The 18,118-nt window shown below is 49.4% G+C and overlaps 1 protein-coding gene across 2 annotated transcripts in view; it reads left to right on the forward strand.

Moving 5' to 3' along the window:
• Positions 1-18,118, forward strand: part of SAMD4B (sterile alpha motif domain containing 4B) — a 156,843-nt gene that overhangs the window by 46,903 nt on the left and 91,822 nt on the right. For both annotated transcript variants that reach the window (XM_063937955.1, XM_063937956.1), the window contains exon 2: positions 1,768-2,113. In XM_063937955.1, coding sequence (XP_063794025.1) covers positions 1,918-2,113 — 196 coding nt within the window. In that variant the 5' untranslated portion in view covers positions 1,768-1,917. The remainder of the gene's footprint in view (positions 1-1,767; positions 2,114-18,118) is intronic.

An 18,118-nucleotide genomic window follows, 5' to 3' on the forward strand; every position in this document is an offset into this window, starting at 1 on the left:
ACAGTGACTGGGACCATGTGACCACACACAGTGTGTAGCAGTACAGCACAGTGACTGGGACCATGTGACCACACACAGTGTGTAGCAGTACAGCACAGTGACTGGGACCATGTGACCACACGCAGTGTGTAGCAGTACAGCACAGTGACTGGGACCATGTGACCACACGCAGTGTGTAGCAGTACAGCACAGTGACTGGGACCACGTGATCACACGCAGTGTGTAGCAGTACAGCACAGTGACTGGGCCCATGTGACCACACGCAGTGTGTAGCAGTACAGCACAGTGACTTGGACCATGTGACCACACGCAGTGTGTAGCAGTACAGCACAGTGACTGGGCCCATGTGACCACACGCAGTGTGTAGCAGTACAGCACAGTGACTTGGACCATGTGACCACACACGGTGTGTAGCAGTACTGAACAGTGACTGGGACCACATGACCACACGCAGCGTGTAGCAGTACAGCACAGTGACTGGGACCATGTGACCACACGCAGTGTGTAGCAGTACAGCACAGTGACTGGGACCATGTGACCACACGCAGTGTGTAGCAGTACAGCACAGTGACTGGGACCATGTGACCACACGCAGTGTGTAGCAGTACAGCACAGTGACTGGGACCACGTGATCACACGCAGTGTGTAGCAGTACAGCACAGTGACTGGGCCCATGTGACCACACGCAGTGTGTAGCAGTACAGCACAGTGACTGGGACCATGTGACCACACGCAGTGTGTAGCAGTACAGCACAGTGACTGGGACCATGTGACCACACGCAGTGTGTAGCAGTACAGCACAGTGACTGGGACCATGTGACCACACGCAGTGTGTAGCAGTACAGCACAGTGACTGGGACCATGTGACCACACGCAGTGTGTAGCAGTACAGCACAGTGACTGGGACCATGTGACCACACGCAGTGTGTAGCAGTACAGCACAGTGACTGGGACCATGTGACCACACGCAGTGTGTAGCAGTACAGCACAGTGACTTGGACCATGTGACCACACGCAGTGTGTAGCAGTACAGCACAGTGACTGGGCCCATGTGACCACACGCAGTGTGTAGCAGTACAGCACAGTGACTGGGACCATGTGACCACACGCAGTGTGTAGCAGTACAGCACAGTGACTGGGACCATGTGACCACACATGTGAAGTACTGAATGTTTATATTGCAGTAGGATGCACTTTATGTACAGCGTTATCCCAGTGAATGTGAAATGAAGCTTATATACCCCTTTTCACATCGCCAATGCCAGATACCACTCAGGAATTGGAAACGGGTCCTTCCCGGGTGGGATCCAGCATTGGACCCTAAAGGCAGGCTTCCTGACCCGGCAATTTGCCGGGGTGGAGCAGACAGCGGAGGCTGCGCTGGGAGATGAGCTCATCTCCGCGTAGTGAATGGGGCACGCATGTAGTGAACGGGGCCCGGGTTGCAATGACCCAGGAACCCATTCACGCTGCCCCTGACTCAGTATTCAACCCGGGAATAACACTGCTTTATTCCCGGGTTGAGTTACCGGGTCAGGCAACCCGGGAATTCGCCATGGGTCCTTGCACACCGACCTGTGTCAACCCGGCAATATGCCGGTTCGATACTGGGTTATTTGTGCGGTGTGAAAGGGGTATACGTGATCCGTAGTCTGTAATGGGCTGTCTCTTTCCAGAATATGATTTTGTCTTTTCTAGGGAAGAAAAATTTTTATCTTTATTTTGTATGCATGGTATGTACTAACGTTATTTTCTTTCTATTTTTAGTCTTGGTAATTTGCAGGATATTCATTGTCCAGCAGAAGGTGTATTCCCCATGTGTCGTCTGGTGACTGGGCCCACCCTGCACACTGGACGTTACGCCATGCCATAGGAGTGCCCCCTCGCCCTGTAGTTGTTGACTTACTCACCTGCACCATGAAATTCCGAGACCAAGTGAGCACATTATCCGAGTGGTTCAAGGGCTGGAATGAGTGTGAGCAGACGGTGGCTCTCCTCTCTCTCCTGAAGAGGATTACTAGGACCCAGGCACGTTTCCTGCAGCTGTGCCTGGAGCACTCCCTGTCAGACTGTTCTGAGATACACCTCCTCGAGACAGAAGCCAACAGTGCTGGTGAGTGTCCCAACCACAATATAGGAGACAAATTCATATCTGTTCTAGATCTTATAGACTTTACCTGGCAAATCTGAGCATAAAACAGCAATCCCATTTTTTTATTTTTTTTGTAATAGAAATCACTAGCGAGATTCAAAAATGATGTTTGTGTTTAGCATTGAATTAGAATGATTTATTATTCAGCGTAGTGCCATGTGCTACCATGGCAACAACAGTCATACGGCACATGATTTAGTGAGCCTAGCACTTTGGAGCGCCTTTCTAGGCTTTTTTGTTTGTAAAATGCCCCCTACTTGACACTTTTGCGCTTCAGATGACATACTGAGAGCTTTGAGCCTGTGTGTTCAGGAGTGTTACATAGGCGAGAGGTAATAATTAGAGTGCTAAAAAGTGTTAGATTAGTAAAAAAAAACAGCAACAACCTACCTTAACACACAGTTTGTTTGTTTTCTTATTAACAGTTGCTAACACCTTTTCTCTAACGTCCTAAGTGGATGCTGGGGACTCCGTCAGGACCATGGGGTTTAGCGGCTCCGCAGGAGACAGGGCACAATAATAAAAGCTTTAGGATCAGGTGGTGTGCACTGGCTCCTCCCCCTATGACCCTCCTCCAAGCCTCAGTTAGATTTTTGTGCCCGGCCGAGAAGGGTACAATCTAGGTGGCTCTCCTGAGCTGCTTAGAATAAAAGTTTAAGTTAGGTTTTTTATTTTCAGTGAGTCCTGCTGGCAACAGGCTCACTGCTACGAGGGACTTAGGGGAGAGAAGTAAACTCACCTGCGTGCAGGATGGATTTGCTTCTTAGGCTACTGGACACCATTAGCTCCAGAGGGAGTCGGAACACAGGTCTCACCCTGGGGTTCGTCCCGGAGCCGTGCCGCCGACCCCCCTTGCAGATGCCGAAGTTGAAGAGGTCCAGAAACAGGCGGCAGAAGACTTTCAGTCTTCATAAGGTAGCGCACAGCACTGCAGCTGTGCGCCATTGTTGTCAGCACACTTCATACCAGCGGTCACTGAGGGTGCAGGGCGCTGGGGGGGGCGCCCTGGGCAGCAATGTATTATACCTTTTTTATGGCTAAAATACATCACATATAGCCCTTGAGGCTATATGGATGTATTTAACCCCTGCCAGATCTCACAAACTCCGGGAGAAGAGCCCGCCGTTTTAGGGGGCGGGGCCTATTCTCCTCAGCACACGGCGCCATTTTCCTGCTCAGCTCTGCTGTGAGGAAGGCTCCCAGGCTCTCCCCTGCACTGCAGTACAGAAACAGGGTTAAAACAGAGAGGGGGGGCACTTATTTGGCGATATGATTACATATGTGAAAATGCTATAAGGGAAAACACTTGTATAAGGGGTTGTCCCTGTATAATTATAGCGTTTTTGGTGTGTGCTGGCAAACTCTCCCTCTGTCTCCCCAAAGGGCTAGTGGGGTCCTGTCCTCTATCAGAGCATTCCCTGTGTGTGTGCTGTGTGTCGGTACGTGTGTGTCGACATGTAGGAGGACGATGTTGGTGAGGAGGCGGAGCAAATTGCCTGTATTGGTGATGTCACTCTCTAGGGAGTCGACACCGGAATGGATGGCTTATTTAGGAATTACGTGATAATGTCAACACGATGCAAGGTCGGTTGACGACATGAGACGGCCGGCAAACAAATTAGTACCTGTCCAGGCGTCTTAGACACCGTCAGGGGCTTGTAAAAACGCCCATTTACCTCAGTTGGTCGACACAGACACAGACACGGACACTGACTTCAGTGTCGACGGTGAAGAAACAAACGTATTTTCCTTTAGGGCCACACGTTACATGTTAAGGGCAATGAAGGAGGTGTTACATATTTCTGATACTACAAGTACCACAAATAAGGGTATTATGTAGGGTGGGAATAATCTACTTGTAGTTTTTCCTGAATCAGATAAATTAAAGTGTGTGATGATACGTGGGTTTCATCCGATAGAAAATTATTGGAGGTATACCCTTTCCCGCCAGAAGTGAGGGCGAGTTGGGAAACACACCTTAGGGTGGATAAGGCGCTCACACGCTTATAAAAACAAGTGGCGTTACCGTCTCCAGATACGGCCGCCCTCAAAGAGCCAGCTGATAGGAAGCTGAAAAATATCCCAAAAAAGTATATACACACATACTGGTGTTATACTACGACCAGCAATCGCCTCAGCCTGGATGTGCAGCGCTGGGGGGGCTTGGTCGGATTTCCTGACTGAAAATATTGATACCCTTGACAGGAACAATATTTTATTGACTATAGAGCATTTTAAGGATGCATTTCTATATATGCGAGATGCGCAGAGGGATATTTGCATTCTGGCATCAAGAGTAGATGTGATGTCCATATCTGCCAGACGATGTTTATAGACACGACAGTGGTCAGGTGATGCAGATTCCAGACGGCACATGGAAGTATTGCCGTATAAAGTGGCGGTCCATCGGACCTGGTGGCCATGGCAACAGCTGGAAAATCCACTTTTGTTACCCCAAGTCACATCTCAGCAGAAAAGGACACAGTCTTTTCAGTCTCAGTCCTTTCGTACCCATAAAGGCAGGCGGGCAAAAGGCCAGTCATATCTGCCCAGGGTTAGAGGAAAGGGAAGAAGACTGCAGCAGGCAGCCCATTCCCAGGAACAGAAGTCCTCCACAGCTTCTGCCAAGTCCGCAGCATGACGCTGGGGCCATACAAGCGGACTCAGGTGCGGTGGGGGGTCATCTCAAGAGTTTCAGCACGCAGTGGGCTCACTCGCAAGTGGACTCCTGGATCCTACACGTAGTATCACAGGTGTACATTGGAAATTCGAGACGTCTTCCCCTCACAAGTTACTGAAGTCTGCTTTACCAACGTCTCCCTCCGACAGGGAGGCAGTATTGGGAAAAAAATTCACAGGCTGTATTCCCAGCAGGTGATAATCAAAGTACCCCTCCTACAACAAGGGAAGGGGTATTATTCCACACTATATTGTGGTACTGAAGCCAAACGGCTCGGTGAGATCTAAAAGATTTGAACAATTACATACAAGGGTTCAAATCAAGATGGAGTCACTCAGAGCAGTGATAGCGAACCAGGACGATATGGTGTCACTGGATATCAGGGACGCTTACCTACATGTCCAAATTTTGCCCTTCTCACCAAGGGTATCTCAGGTTCGTGGTACAGAACTGTCACTATCAGTTCAGACGCTGCCGTTTGGATTGTCCACGGCACCCCGGGTCTTTACCATGGTAATGGCCGAAATGATGATTCTTCCTAAAAGAAATATGGACGCTTTCCTGATAAGGGCAAGGTCCAGAGAACAGTTGGCGGTCGGAGTAGCACTATCTCAAGTAGTTCTACGACAGCACGAGTGGATTCTAAATATTCCAAAATCGCAGCTTTTTCCGACGACACGTCTAATGTTCCTAGGAATGATTCTGGACACAGTCCAGAAAAGGATGTTTTCTCCCGGAGAAGAAGGCCAGGGAGTTATCCGAGCTAGTCAGGAACCTCCTAAAACCAGGAAAAGTATCAGTGCATCATTGCACAAGGGTCCTGTGAAAAATGGTGGTTTCTTACAAAGCGATCCCATTCGGTAGATTTCACGCAAGAACCTTTCAGTGGAATCTGCTGGGAAAGTGGTCCGGATCGCATCTTCAGATGCATCAGCGGATAACCCTGTCTCCAAGGACAAGGGTGTTTTCTTCTGCGGTGGCTGCAGAGTGCTCATCTATGAAAGGGCCGCAGATTCGACATTCAGGACTGGGTCCTGGTGACCACGGATGCCAGCCTGAGTGGCTGGGGAGCAGTCACACAAGGAAAAAATTTCCAGGGAGTGTGATCAAGTCTGGAGACTTCTCTCCACATAAATATACTGGAGCTAAGGGCAATTTACAAGGCTCTAGGCTTAGCAAGACCTCTGCTTCAAGGTCAGCCGGTATTGATCCAGTGGGACAACATCACGGCAGTCGCCCACGTAAACAGACAGGGCGGCACATGAAGCAGGAGGGAAATGGCAGAAACTGCAAGGATTCTTCGCTGGGCGAAAAATCATGTGATAACACTCTCAGCAGTGTTAATTCCGGGAGTGGAAAACTGGGAAGCAGACTTCCTCAGCAGGCATAACCTCCACCCGGGAGAGTGGGGACTTCAGCGGGAAGTCTTCCACATGATTGTAAACCGTTGGGAAAAACCAAAGGTGGACATGATGGCATCCCGCCTGAACAAAAAACTAGACAAATATTGCGCCAGGTCAAGGGACCCTCAGGCAATAGCGGTGGACGCTCTGGTAACACTGTGGGTGTACCAGTCAGGCTCCTTCGTTGTTATCATACTGTTAACTGGGTTCAGATCACAGGTTGTACGGTGTGATTGGTGTGGCTGGTATGAGTCTTACCCGGGATTCAATATCATTCCTTATTATGCACGCTCGTCCGGGCACAGTATCCTAACTGAGGCTTGGAGGAGGGTCATAGGGGGAGGAGCCAGTGCACACCACCTGATCCTAAAGCTTTTATTATTGTGCCCTGTCTCCTGCGGAGCCGCTAAACCCCATGGTCCTGACGGAGTCCCCAGCATCCACTACGGACTACGAGAAATAGAATTATCGGTAAGTAAATTCTTATTATTTTCTCGCTAGTGTGGTGCCTTGGGGGTGACGGGCCTTTGCTGACTTGGTGGGGTCCCACTTTCTGGACTTGAACCTTAGTTTGTGTTAGGAACCCACTAAAGGAGGTCCACTGGACACTGGTTGGTGGGCTCATATTTTTTTGGGTCAAAAAGTATGCCAAGTACCTCGATTTTACTCTGTTACATTGCATAGTTGATTATAATTATTGTTATTATCAGCGCTTGGTACTATAGAGTGTGCATCTGCATTAGTTTTTCATTACGGATGTCCAATAGTAACAGCAGTGATTGCCATTACAATCTATGATGGGCAGTAAGATTCCCACTAGTAGCAGTAATGAGCAGCAGGATACCAATTAGTAACTCCCTGTACTTGCAGCAATCATTAATATGCATGACAGTAGAGATAGCATGATGAGCTACGGTACATAAGCTGCTGCTGTCTTTTCTCCTGTACAGTTGTAGCAGTTAATTTCATATGATGATCTTATTGGCCAGCCTAGCGGACACTTAGTCGGGAGAATGTGTCGTGTATATGCCAGGGTCACCTCAGCCTACCCGGAGCACTGTCCTACTCCACCCCCTTCACTGTGCTCTGCTATGCCCATTCCATCCACACCAACTCTCCTTCGCCCCACGTGCTCTGTCTGCCACTTTTGTCCTACCGCAGACCCCCCATCTTCTCTATCTGCTGTTCTGTCCCACTCTTCCGCCCCCCCCCAGCTCCTTTGTTTCGCTGTGCCCCAGCCTTCCCTCTCCGTCCATTAGAGCACGGTTCCCGCAAACACCCTCTGTGCCACTCCACCTTCCCCCTCTGTCCTCCTCCGCCCATGCCTGCTACTCATCCAGCTAGGCTAGGGTCTGTCCTGTCGCATGCTGGAGATAGGATAGACCTTAGAGGATTATTATATAGACATGTATACAGATGAAAGAACATCCTGGTTACATTTTGTTTTCTCTATCGTCCTAGTGGATGCTGGGGTTCCTGAAAGGACCATGGGGAATAGCGGCTCCGCAGGAGACAGGGCACAAAAAGTAAAGCTTTTCCAGATCAGGTGGTGTGCACTGGCTCCTCCCCCTATGACCCTCCTCCAGACTCCAGTTAGATTTTTGTGCCCGGCCGAGAAGGGTGCAATCTAGGTGGCTCTCCTAAAGAGCTGCTTAGAAAAAGTTTAGCTTAGGTTTTTTATTTTACAGTGAGTCCTGCTGGCAACAGGATCACTGCAACGAGGGACTGAGGGGAGAAGAAGTGAACTCACCTGCGTGCAGGATGGATTGGCTTCTTGGCTACTGGACATCAGCTCCAGAGGGACGATCACAGGTACAGCCTGGATGGTCACCGGAGCCGCGCCGCCGGCCCCCTTGCAGATGCTGAAGTCAGAAGAGGTCCAGAATCGGCGGCTGAAGACTCCTGCAGTCTTCTAAAGGTAGCGCACAGCACTGCAGCTGTGCGCCATTTTCCTCTCAGCACACTTCACACGCAGTCACTGAGGGTGCAGGGCGCTGGGGGGGGGTGCCCTGGGAGGCAAATGTAACCTATATAAAGGCTAAAAATACCTCACATATAGCCCCCAGAGGCTATATGGAGATATTTAACCCCTGCCTGGATTCACTAAATAGCGGGAGACGAGCCCGCCGGAAAAGGGGCGGGGCCTATCTCCTCAGCACACGGCGCCATTTCCTCTCACAGCTCCGCTGGTCAGGACGGCTCCCAGGTCTCTCCCCTGCACTGCACTACAGAAACAGGGTAAAACAGAGAGGGGGGGCAAATTTATGGCGATATTTTGATATATATAAAGCAGCTATAAGGGAGCACTTATTATAAGGCTATCCCTGTTATATATAGCGCTTTTGGTGTGTGCTGGCAAACTCTCCCTCTGTCTCCCCAAAGGGCTAGTGGGTCCTGTCTTCGTTAGGAGCATTCCCTGTGTGTCTGCTGTGTGTCGGTATGTGTGTGTCGACATGTATGAGGACGATATTGGTGTGGAGGCGGAGCAATTGCCAAATATGAGGATGTCACCCCCTAGGGAGTCGACACCAGAATGGATGCCTTTATTTATGGAACTACGGGATAGTGTCAACACGCTAAAGCAGTCGTTTGACGACATGAGACGGCCGGACAATCAATTAGTGCCTGTCCAGGCGACTCAAACACCGTCAGGGGCTGTGAAACGCCCTTTGCCTCAGTCGGTCGACACAGACCCAGACACAGGCACTGACTCCAGTGGTGACGGTGACGAATCAACCGTATTTTCCAGTAGGGCCACACGTTATATGATTTTGGCAATGAGGGAGGCGTTACATTTAGCTGATACTACAGGTACCACTAAACAGGGTATTATGTGGGGTGTGAAAAAACTACCTATAGTTTTTCCTGAATCAGAAGAATTAAATGACGTGTGTAATGAAGCGTGGGTTGCCCCTGATAAAAAGCTGATAATTTCAAAGAAATTATTGGCATTATACCCTTTCCCGCCAGAGGTTAGGGAGCGCTGGGAAACACCTCCTAGGGTGGACAAGGCGCTAACACGCTTATCTAAACAAGTGGCGTTACCCTCTCCTGAGACGGCCGGACTTAAAGATCCATCAGATAGGAGGATGGAAAATATCCAAAAAAGTATATACACACATGCAGGTGTTATACTACGACCAGCTATAGCGACTGCCTGGATGTGCAGTGCTGGGGTAGTTTGGTCAGAGTCCCTGATTGAAAATATTGATACCCTGGACAGGGACAATATTTTACTGTCGTTAGAACAAATAAAGGATGCATTTCTTTATATGCGTGATGCACAGAGGGATATCTGCACACTGGCATCACGGGTAAGTGCTATGTCCATTTCGGCCAGAAGAGCTTTATGGACGCGACAGTGGACAGGCGATGCGGATTCAAAACGACATATGGAAGTTTTGCCGTATAAAGGGGAGGAGTTATTTGGAGTCGGTCTATCAGATTTGGTGGCCACGGCTACAGCCGGGAAATCCACCTTTCTACCTCAAGTCACTCCCCAACAGAAAAAGGCACCGACTTTTCAACCGCAGCCCTTTCGTTCCTTTAAAAATAAGAGAGCAAAGGGCTATTCATATCTGCCACGAGGCAGAGGTCGAGGGAAGAGACAGCAACAGGCAGCTCCTTCCCAGAAACAGAAGCCTTCCCCGGCTTCTACAAAAGCCTCAGCATGACGCTGGGGCTTCTCAAGCGGACTCTGGGACGGTGGGTGGTCGTCTCAAAAATTACAGCGCGCAGTGGGCTCACTCGCAGGTAGATCCCTGGATCCTGCAGATAATATCTCAGGGGTACAGGTTGGAATTAGAGACAGATCCACCTCGCCGTTTCCTGAAGTCTGCTTTACCAACGTCCCCCTCCGAAAGGGAGACGGTTTTGGAAGCCATTCACAAGCTGTACTCTCAGCAGGTGATAGTCAAGGTACCTCTTCTACAACAAGGGAAGGGGTATTATTCCACTCTTTTTGTGGTACCGAAGCCGGATGGCTCGGTAAGGCCTATTCTAAATCTGAAGTCCTTGAACCTGTACATAAAGAAGTTCAAGTTCAAGATGGAGTCACTCAGAGCAGTGATAGCGAACCTGGAAGAGGGGGACTTTATGGTATCCTTGGACATCAAGGATGCGTATCTCCACGTTCCAATTTACCCCTCACACCAGGGGTACCTCAGGTTCGTTGTACAAAACTGTCACTATCAGTTTCAGACGCTGCCGTTCGGATTGTCCACGGCACCTCGGGTCTTTACAAAGGTAATGGCCGAGATGATGATTCTTCTTCGAAGAAAAGGCATATTAATTATCCCATACTTGGACGATCTCCTAATAAGGGCAAGGTCCAGAGAACAGCTAGAGATGGGATTAGCACTGTCGCAAGAAGTGCTAAAACAGCACGGGTGGATTCTGAATATTCCAAAATCCCAGTTAATGCCGACAACTCGTCTGCTGTTCCTAGGGATGATTCTGGACACGGTTCAGAAAAAGGTTTTTCTCCCGGAGGAAAAAGCCAAGGAGTTATCCGAGCTTGTCGGGAACCTCCTAAAACCAGGAAAGGTGTCTGTACATCAATGCACAAGAGTCCTGGGAAAAATGGTGGCTTCTTACGAAGCAATTCCATTCGGCAGATTCCACGCAAGAATTTTCCAAAGGGATCTGTTGGACAAATGGTCAGGGTCGCATCTTCAGATGCACCTGCGGATAACCCTGTCTCCAAGGACAAGGGTGTCTCTTCTGTGGTGGTTGCAGAGTGCTCATCTATTGGAGGGCCGCAGATTCGGCATACAGGATTGGATCCTGGTGACCACGGACGCCAGCCTGAGAGGCTGGGGAGCAGTCACACAAGGAAGAAACTTCCAGGGAGTATGGACGAGCCTGGAAACGTCTCTTCACATAAACATTCTGGAACTAAGAGCAATATACAATGCTCTAAGCCAGGCAGAACCTCTGCTTCAAGGAAAACCGGTGTTGATCCAGTCGGACAACATCACGGCAGTCGCCCATGTGAACAGACAGGGCGGCACAAGAAGCAGGAGTGCAATGGCAGAAGCTGCAAGGATTCTTCGCTGGGCAGAGAATCATGTGATAGCACTGTCAGCAGTGTTCATCCCGGGAGTGGACAACTGGGAAGCAGACTTCCTCAGCAGACACGATCTTCACCCGGGAGAGTGGGGACTTCATCCAGAAGTCTTCCACTTGCTGGTAACCCGTTGGGAAAGACCAATGGTGGACATGATGGCGTCTCGCCTCAACAAAAAACTGGACAGGTATTGCGCCAGGTCAAGAGATCCGCAGGCAATAGCTGTGGACACGCTGGTAACGCCTTGGGTGTACCAGTCGGTGTATGTGTTTCCTCCTCTGCCTCTCATACCAAAAGTATTGAGAATTATACGGCAAAGAGGCGTAAGGACGATACTAGTGGTTCCGGATTGGCCAAGAAGGACTTGGTACCCGGAACTTCAAGAGATGATCACGGAAGATCCGTGGCCTCTACCTCTAAGGAGGGACTTGCTTCAGCAGGGTCCCTGTCTGTTTCAAGACTTACCGCGGCTGCGTTTGACGGCATGGCGGTTGAACGCCGGATCCTAAAGGAAAAAGGCATGCCGGAAGAAGTCATTCCTACTTTGATTAAAGCAAGGAAGGAAGTAACCGTGCAACATTATCACCGAATTTGGCGAAAATATGTTGCGTGGTGCGAAGATCGGAGTGCTCCGACGGAGGAATTTCAACTGGGTCGATTCCTACATTTCCTGCAATCAGGATTGTCTATGGGTCTCAAATTGGGATCTATTAAGGTTCAAATTTCGGCCCTGTCGATTTTCTTTCAAAAAGAATTGGCTTCAGTCCCTGAAGTCCAGACCTTTGTTAAGGGAGTGCTACATATACAGCCTCCTGTGGTGCCTCCAGTGGCACCGTGGGATCTCAATGTGGTTTTGGACTTTCTAAAATCTCATTGGTTTGAACCACTAAAGAAGGTGGATTTGAAATATCTCACATGGAAAGTGACCATGCTTCTAGCCCTGGCTTCGGCCAGGAGAGTGTCAGAACTGGCAGCTTTATCTTACAAAAGCCCATATCTGATTTTCCATTCGGACAGGGCAGAACTGCGGACTCGTCCGCATTTTCTCCCTAAGGTGGTGTCAGCATTTCATCTGAACCAGCCTATTGTAGTGCCTGCGGCTACAAGTGACTTGGAGGACTCCAAGTTACTGGACGTTGTCAGAGCATTAAAAATATATATTGCAAGGACAGCTGGAGTCAGAAAATCTGACTCGTTGTTTATATTGTATGCACCCAACAAGATGGGTGCTCCTGCGTCTAAGCAGACGATTGCTCGTTGGATCTGTAGCACAATCCAACTTGCACATTCGGTGGCAGGCCTGCCACAGCCTAAATCTGTAAAGGCCCACTCCACAAGGAAGGTGGGCTCATCTTGGGCGGCTGCCCGAGGGGTCTCGGCATTACAACTTTGCCGAGCAGCTACGTGGTCAGGGGAGAACACGTTTGTAAAATTTTACAAATTTGATACTCTGGCTAAGGAGGACCTGGAGTTCTCTCATTCGGTGCTGCAGAGTCATCCGCACTCTCCCGCCCGTTTGGGAGCTTTGGTATAATCCCCATGGTCCTTTCAGGAACCCCAGCATCCACTAGGACGATAGAGAAAATAAGATTTTACTTACCGATAAATCTATTTCTCGGAGTCCGTAGTGGATGCTGGGCGCCCATCCCAAGTGCGGATTATCTGCAATAATTGTACATAGTTATTGTTAACTAATTCGGGTTATTGTTGAAGGAAGCCATCTTTCAGAGGCTCCGCTGTTATCATACTGTTAACTGGGTTTAGATCACAAGTTGTACGGTGTGATTGGTGTGGCTGGTATGAGTCTTACCCGGGATTCAAAATCCTCCCTTATTGTGTACGCTCGTCCGGGCACAGTACCTAACTGGAGTCTGGAGGAGGGTCATAGGGGGAGGAGCCAGTGCACACCACCTGATCTGGAAAAGCTTTACTTTTTGTGCCCTGTCTCCTGCGGAGCCGCTATTCCCCATGGTCCTTTCAGGAACCCCAGCATCCACTACGGACTCCGAGAAATAGATTTATCGGTAAGTAAAATCTTATTTTACTGAATCTGAAAATGATTTAGAACTTAACACTGAGTCCAAATTTAAGCTTGACATTTGTACACATTCTAGTGCATCGTTAATGCTCGTTGGTGATTTTAGCAGATTAAAAACAATAAAGCAGTAACATGACACATGCAGAATTTGGAACATCCTGTCAGTTCATACTTGGTAAGCCCTCCATTCACAGGGATCACAGCTGCTAGGCATTATACTGTACTGTAGTGTGTCTTTCTGTTTCTTGCAATGTCCCCTCTTCCCAGCAGAACTCACCCAGCTCAGAAATCCTCTTGTAGGTCTTTTTCCTGGCACCCTGTGCTTGAGATCTCACCATAGATTTTTGGAGACCTTCATGTCTGAAGACTGTAAAAACCTCTCCAAAGTCTCCCATGTTTTCTCTAACGTCCTAAGTGGATGCTGGGGACTCCGTAAGGACCATGGGGAATAGCGGCTCTGCAGGAGACTGGGCACATCTAAAGAAAGCTTTAGGACTAACTGGTGTGCACTGGCTCCTCCCCCTATGACCCTCCTCCAAGCCTCAGTTAGATTTCTGTGCCCGACGAGAAGGGTGCACACTAGGGGCTCTCCTGAGCTTCTTAGTGAAAGTTTTAGTTTAGGTTTGTTATTTTCAGTGAGACCTGCTGGCAACAGGCTCACTGCATCGTGGGACTAAGGGGAGAAGAAGCGAACTCACCTGACTGCAGAGTGGATTGGGCTTCTTGGCTACTGGACATTAGCTCCAGAGGGACGATCACAGGTTCAGCCTGGATGGGTCCCGGAGCCGCGCCGCCGGCCCCCTTACAGAGCCAGAAGAGCGAAGAGGTCCGGAAAAATCGGCGGCAGAAGACGTTCCTGTCTTCAATAAGGTAGCGCACAGCACTGCAGCTGTGCGCCATTGCTCTCAGCACACTTCACACTCCGGTCACTGAGGGTGCAGGGCGCTGGGGGGGAGCGCCCTGAGACGCAATACAACATGTTTAAACCTTATATGGCTAAAGAAATACATCACATATAGCTCCTGGGCTATATGGATGCATTTCACCCCTGCCAGTTTTCCTAAAAAAAGCGGGAGAAAAGGCCGCCGTGAAGGGGGCGGAGCCAATCTCCTCAGCACACAAGCGCCATTTTCCCTCACAGCTCCGTTGGAGGGAAGCTCCCTGGCTCTCCCCTGCAGTCACTACACTACACTACAGAAAGGGTTAAAAAAGAGAGGGGGGCACTAATTAGGCGCAGTATTAACTATACAGCAGCTATAAGGGGAAAAACACTTATATAAGGTTATCCCTGTATATATATAGCGCTCTGGTGTGTGCTGGCAAACTCTCCCTCTGTCTCCCCAAAGGGCTAGTGGGGTCCTGTCCTCTATCAGAGCATTCCCTGTGTGTGTGCTGTGTGTCGGTACGTTTGTGTCGACATGTATGATGAGAAAAATGATGTGGAGACGGAGCAGTGTGTCTGTAACAGGGATGTCACCACCTAGGGGGTCGACACCTGAGTGGATGTACTGTTGAAAATTACGTGACAGTGTCAGCTCTGTATAAAAAAACAGTGGTTGACATGAGACAGCCGGCTACTCAGCTTGTGCCTGTCCAGACGTCTCATAGGCCGTCAGGGGCTCTAAAGCGCCCGTTACCTCAGATGGCAGATACAGACGCCGACACGGATACTGACTCCTGTGTCGACGGTGAAGAGACAACCGTGATTTCCAGTAGGGCCACACGTTACATGATTGAGACAATGGAAAATGTTTTATACATTTCTGATAATACGAGTACCACCAAAAAGGGGTATTATGTTCGGTGAGGGAAAAACTACCTGTAGTTTTCCGGAATCTGAGAAATAAAATGTGTGATGATGCGTGGGTTTCCCCCCGATAACAAAAGTATTGGCTGTATACCCTTTCCCGCCAGTGGTTAGGGTGCGTTGGGAAACACCCCCTAGGGGGGATAAGGCGCTCACACGCTTGTAAGAACAAGGGCTCTACCCTCTCATGAGATGGCCGCCCTTAAGGATCCTGCTGATAAAAAGCAGGAGGGTATCCAAAAATGTATTCACACACATACTGGTGTTATACTGCGACCAGCAATCGCCTCAGCCTGGAGGTGCAGTGCTGGGTTGGCATGGTCGGATTCCCTGACTGGAAATTTTGATATCCTAGATAAGGATAGTATATTATTGCCTATAGAGCATTTAAAAGAGGCATTTCTATATATGCAGGATGCACAGCGGAATAATTGCCGACTGGCATCAAGTATAAGTGCGTTGTCCAATTCTACCAGTAAAATGGTCAGGTGATGCGGATTCCAAACGGCATTTGGAAGTATTGCCTTTGAAAGGGGACAGTTGGGGTCGGTCTTTTAGACCTGGTGGCCATGGCAACAACTGGGAAATCCACGTTTGTACCCCAGGTCGCCTCTCAAAATAAGACGCCGTATTATCAGGCGCAGTCCTTTTGTTGGCAAGCGGACAAAAGGTTCCTCTTTTCTGCTCGTGACAGAGGGAGAGGAAAAAGGCTGAAGAGATTACCCAGTTCCCAGGAACAGAAATCTTTCCCGCCTCTGCAAAGCCCTCAGTATGACGCTAGGGCCTTACAAGCTCAGGCACGGTGGGGGCCCGTTCTCAATGAATTTCAGTGCGCAGTGGGCTCACTCGCAAGTAGACCCCGGGATCCTTCAGGTAATATCTCAAGGGTACATATTGAAATTCAAGAAGTCTCCCCCTCGCCGTTTCCAAAGGTCGGCTTTACCGACGTCTCCCTCTGACAGGGAGGCAGTTTTGGAAGCCATTCACAAGCTGTATTCCCAGCAGGTGATAATCAAGGTACCCCTCCTGCAACAGGGAACGGGGTATTATTCCACACTATTGTGGTACCGAAGCCAGACGGCTCGGTGAGACCGATTCTAAATCTAAAATCTTTGAACACTTACATACAGAGGTTCAAATTCAAGATTGAGTCACTCAGAGCAGTGATTGCGAACCTGGAAGAAGGGGACTACATGATGTCTCGGGACATCAAGGATGCTTACCTTCATGTCAAAATTTACCCTTCTCACCAAGGGTACCTCAGGTTATGGTACAGAACTGTCACTATCAGTTCAGACGCTGCCGTAGGGATGGTCCACGACACCCCGGGTCTTTACCAAGGTAATGGCCGAAATGATATCCCTTCGAAGGAAGGAAATTTTAGTTATCCCTTACTTGGACGATTCCCTGATAAGGGTAAGATCCAGGGAACAGTTGGAAGTCGGTGTAGCACTATCTCAGGTAGTGTTGAGGCAGCACGATTGGATTCTCAATATTCCAAAATCGCAGCTGGTTCCGACGACTTGTCTTCTGTTTCCTAGGGATGTTCCTGGACACAGTCCAGAAAATAGGTGTTTCTCCCGGAAGAGAAAGCCAGGGAGTTATCCGAGCTAGTCAGGAACCTCCTAAAATCGAACCAAGTCTCAGTGCATCAATGCACAAGGGTTCTGGGAAAAAATGGTGGCTTCCTACGAAGCAATCCCATTCGTTAGATTCCACGCAAGAACTTTCCAGTGGAACCTACTGGACAAATGGTCCGGGTCGCATTTTCAGATGCATCAGCGGATAACACTGTCACCAAGGACAAGGGTATCCATCCTGTGGTGGTTGCAGAGTGCTCATCTTCTAGAGGGCCGCAGATTCGGCATTCAGGACTGGGTCCTGGTGACCACGGATGCCAGCCTGCGAGGCTGGGGAGCAGTCACACAGGGAAGGAATATCCAGGGCTTAGGGTCAAGCCTGGATACATCACTTCACATAAATATCCTGAAGCTAAGGGCCATTTACAATGCTCTAAGCTTAGCAAGACCTCTGCTTCAAGGTCAGCCGGTATTGATCCAGTCGGACAACATCATGGCAGTCACCCACGTAAACAGACAGGGTGGCACAAGAAGCAGGAGGGCAATGGCAGAAGCTGCAGGGATTCTTCACTGGGCGGAAAATCATGTGATAGCACTGTCAACAGTATTCATTCCGGGAGTGGACAACTGGGAAGCAGACTTCCTCAGCACGACCTCCACCCGGGAGAGTGGGGACTTCACCCAGAAGTCGTCCACATGATTAAAAAACTCGACAGGTATTGCGCCAGGTCAAGAGACCCTCAGGCAATAGTTGTAGACGCTCTGGTAACACCGTGGGTGTACCAGTCAGTGTATGTGTTCCCTCCTCTGCCTCTCATACCCAAGGTACTGAGATTGATAGGACGGAGAGGAGAAAGCACTATATTCGTGGCTCCGGATTGGCCAAGAAGGACTTGGTAACCGGAACTTCAAGAGATGCTCACGGAGGATCCGTGACCTCTACCTCTAAGAAGGGACCTGCTCCAGCAAGGACCCTGTCTGTTCCAAGACTTACCGCGGCTGCGTTTGACGGCATGGCGGTTGAACGCCGGATCCTGAAGGAAAAAAGGCATTCCGGATGAAGTCATCCCTATCCTGATCAAAGCCAGGAAGGATGTAACCGCAAAAACATTATCACCGCAATTGGCGAAAATATGTTGTGTGGTGCGAGGCCAGTAAGGCCCGACGGAGGAAATTCAACTGGGTCGATTCCTACATTTCCTGCAAACAGGAGTGTCTATGGGCCTGAAATTGGGGTCCATTAAGGTTCAAATTTCGGCCCTGTCAATTTTCTTCCAGAAAGAACTAGCTTCAGTCCCTGAAGTTCAGACGTTTGTAAAAGGGGTACTGCATATACAGCCTCCTTTTGTGCCTCCAGTGGCACTTTGGGATCTCAATGTAGTTTTGGGTT

The sequence above is a fragment of the Pseudophryne corroboree genome, chromosome 8, assembly GCF_028390025.1.
Source record: "Pseudophryne corroboree isolate aPseCor3 chromosome 8, aPseCor3.hap2, whole genome shotgun sequence".
NCBI lineage: Eukaryota > Metazoa > Chordata > Amphibia > Anura > Myobatrachidae > Pseudophryne > Pseudophryne corroboree.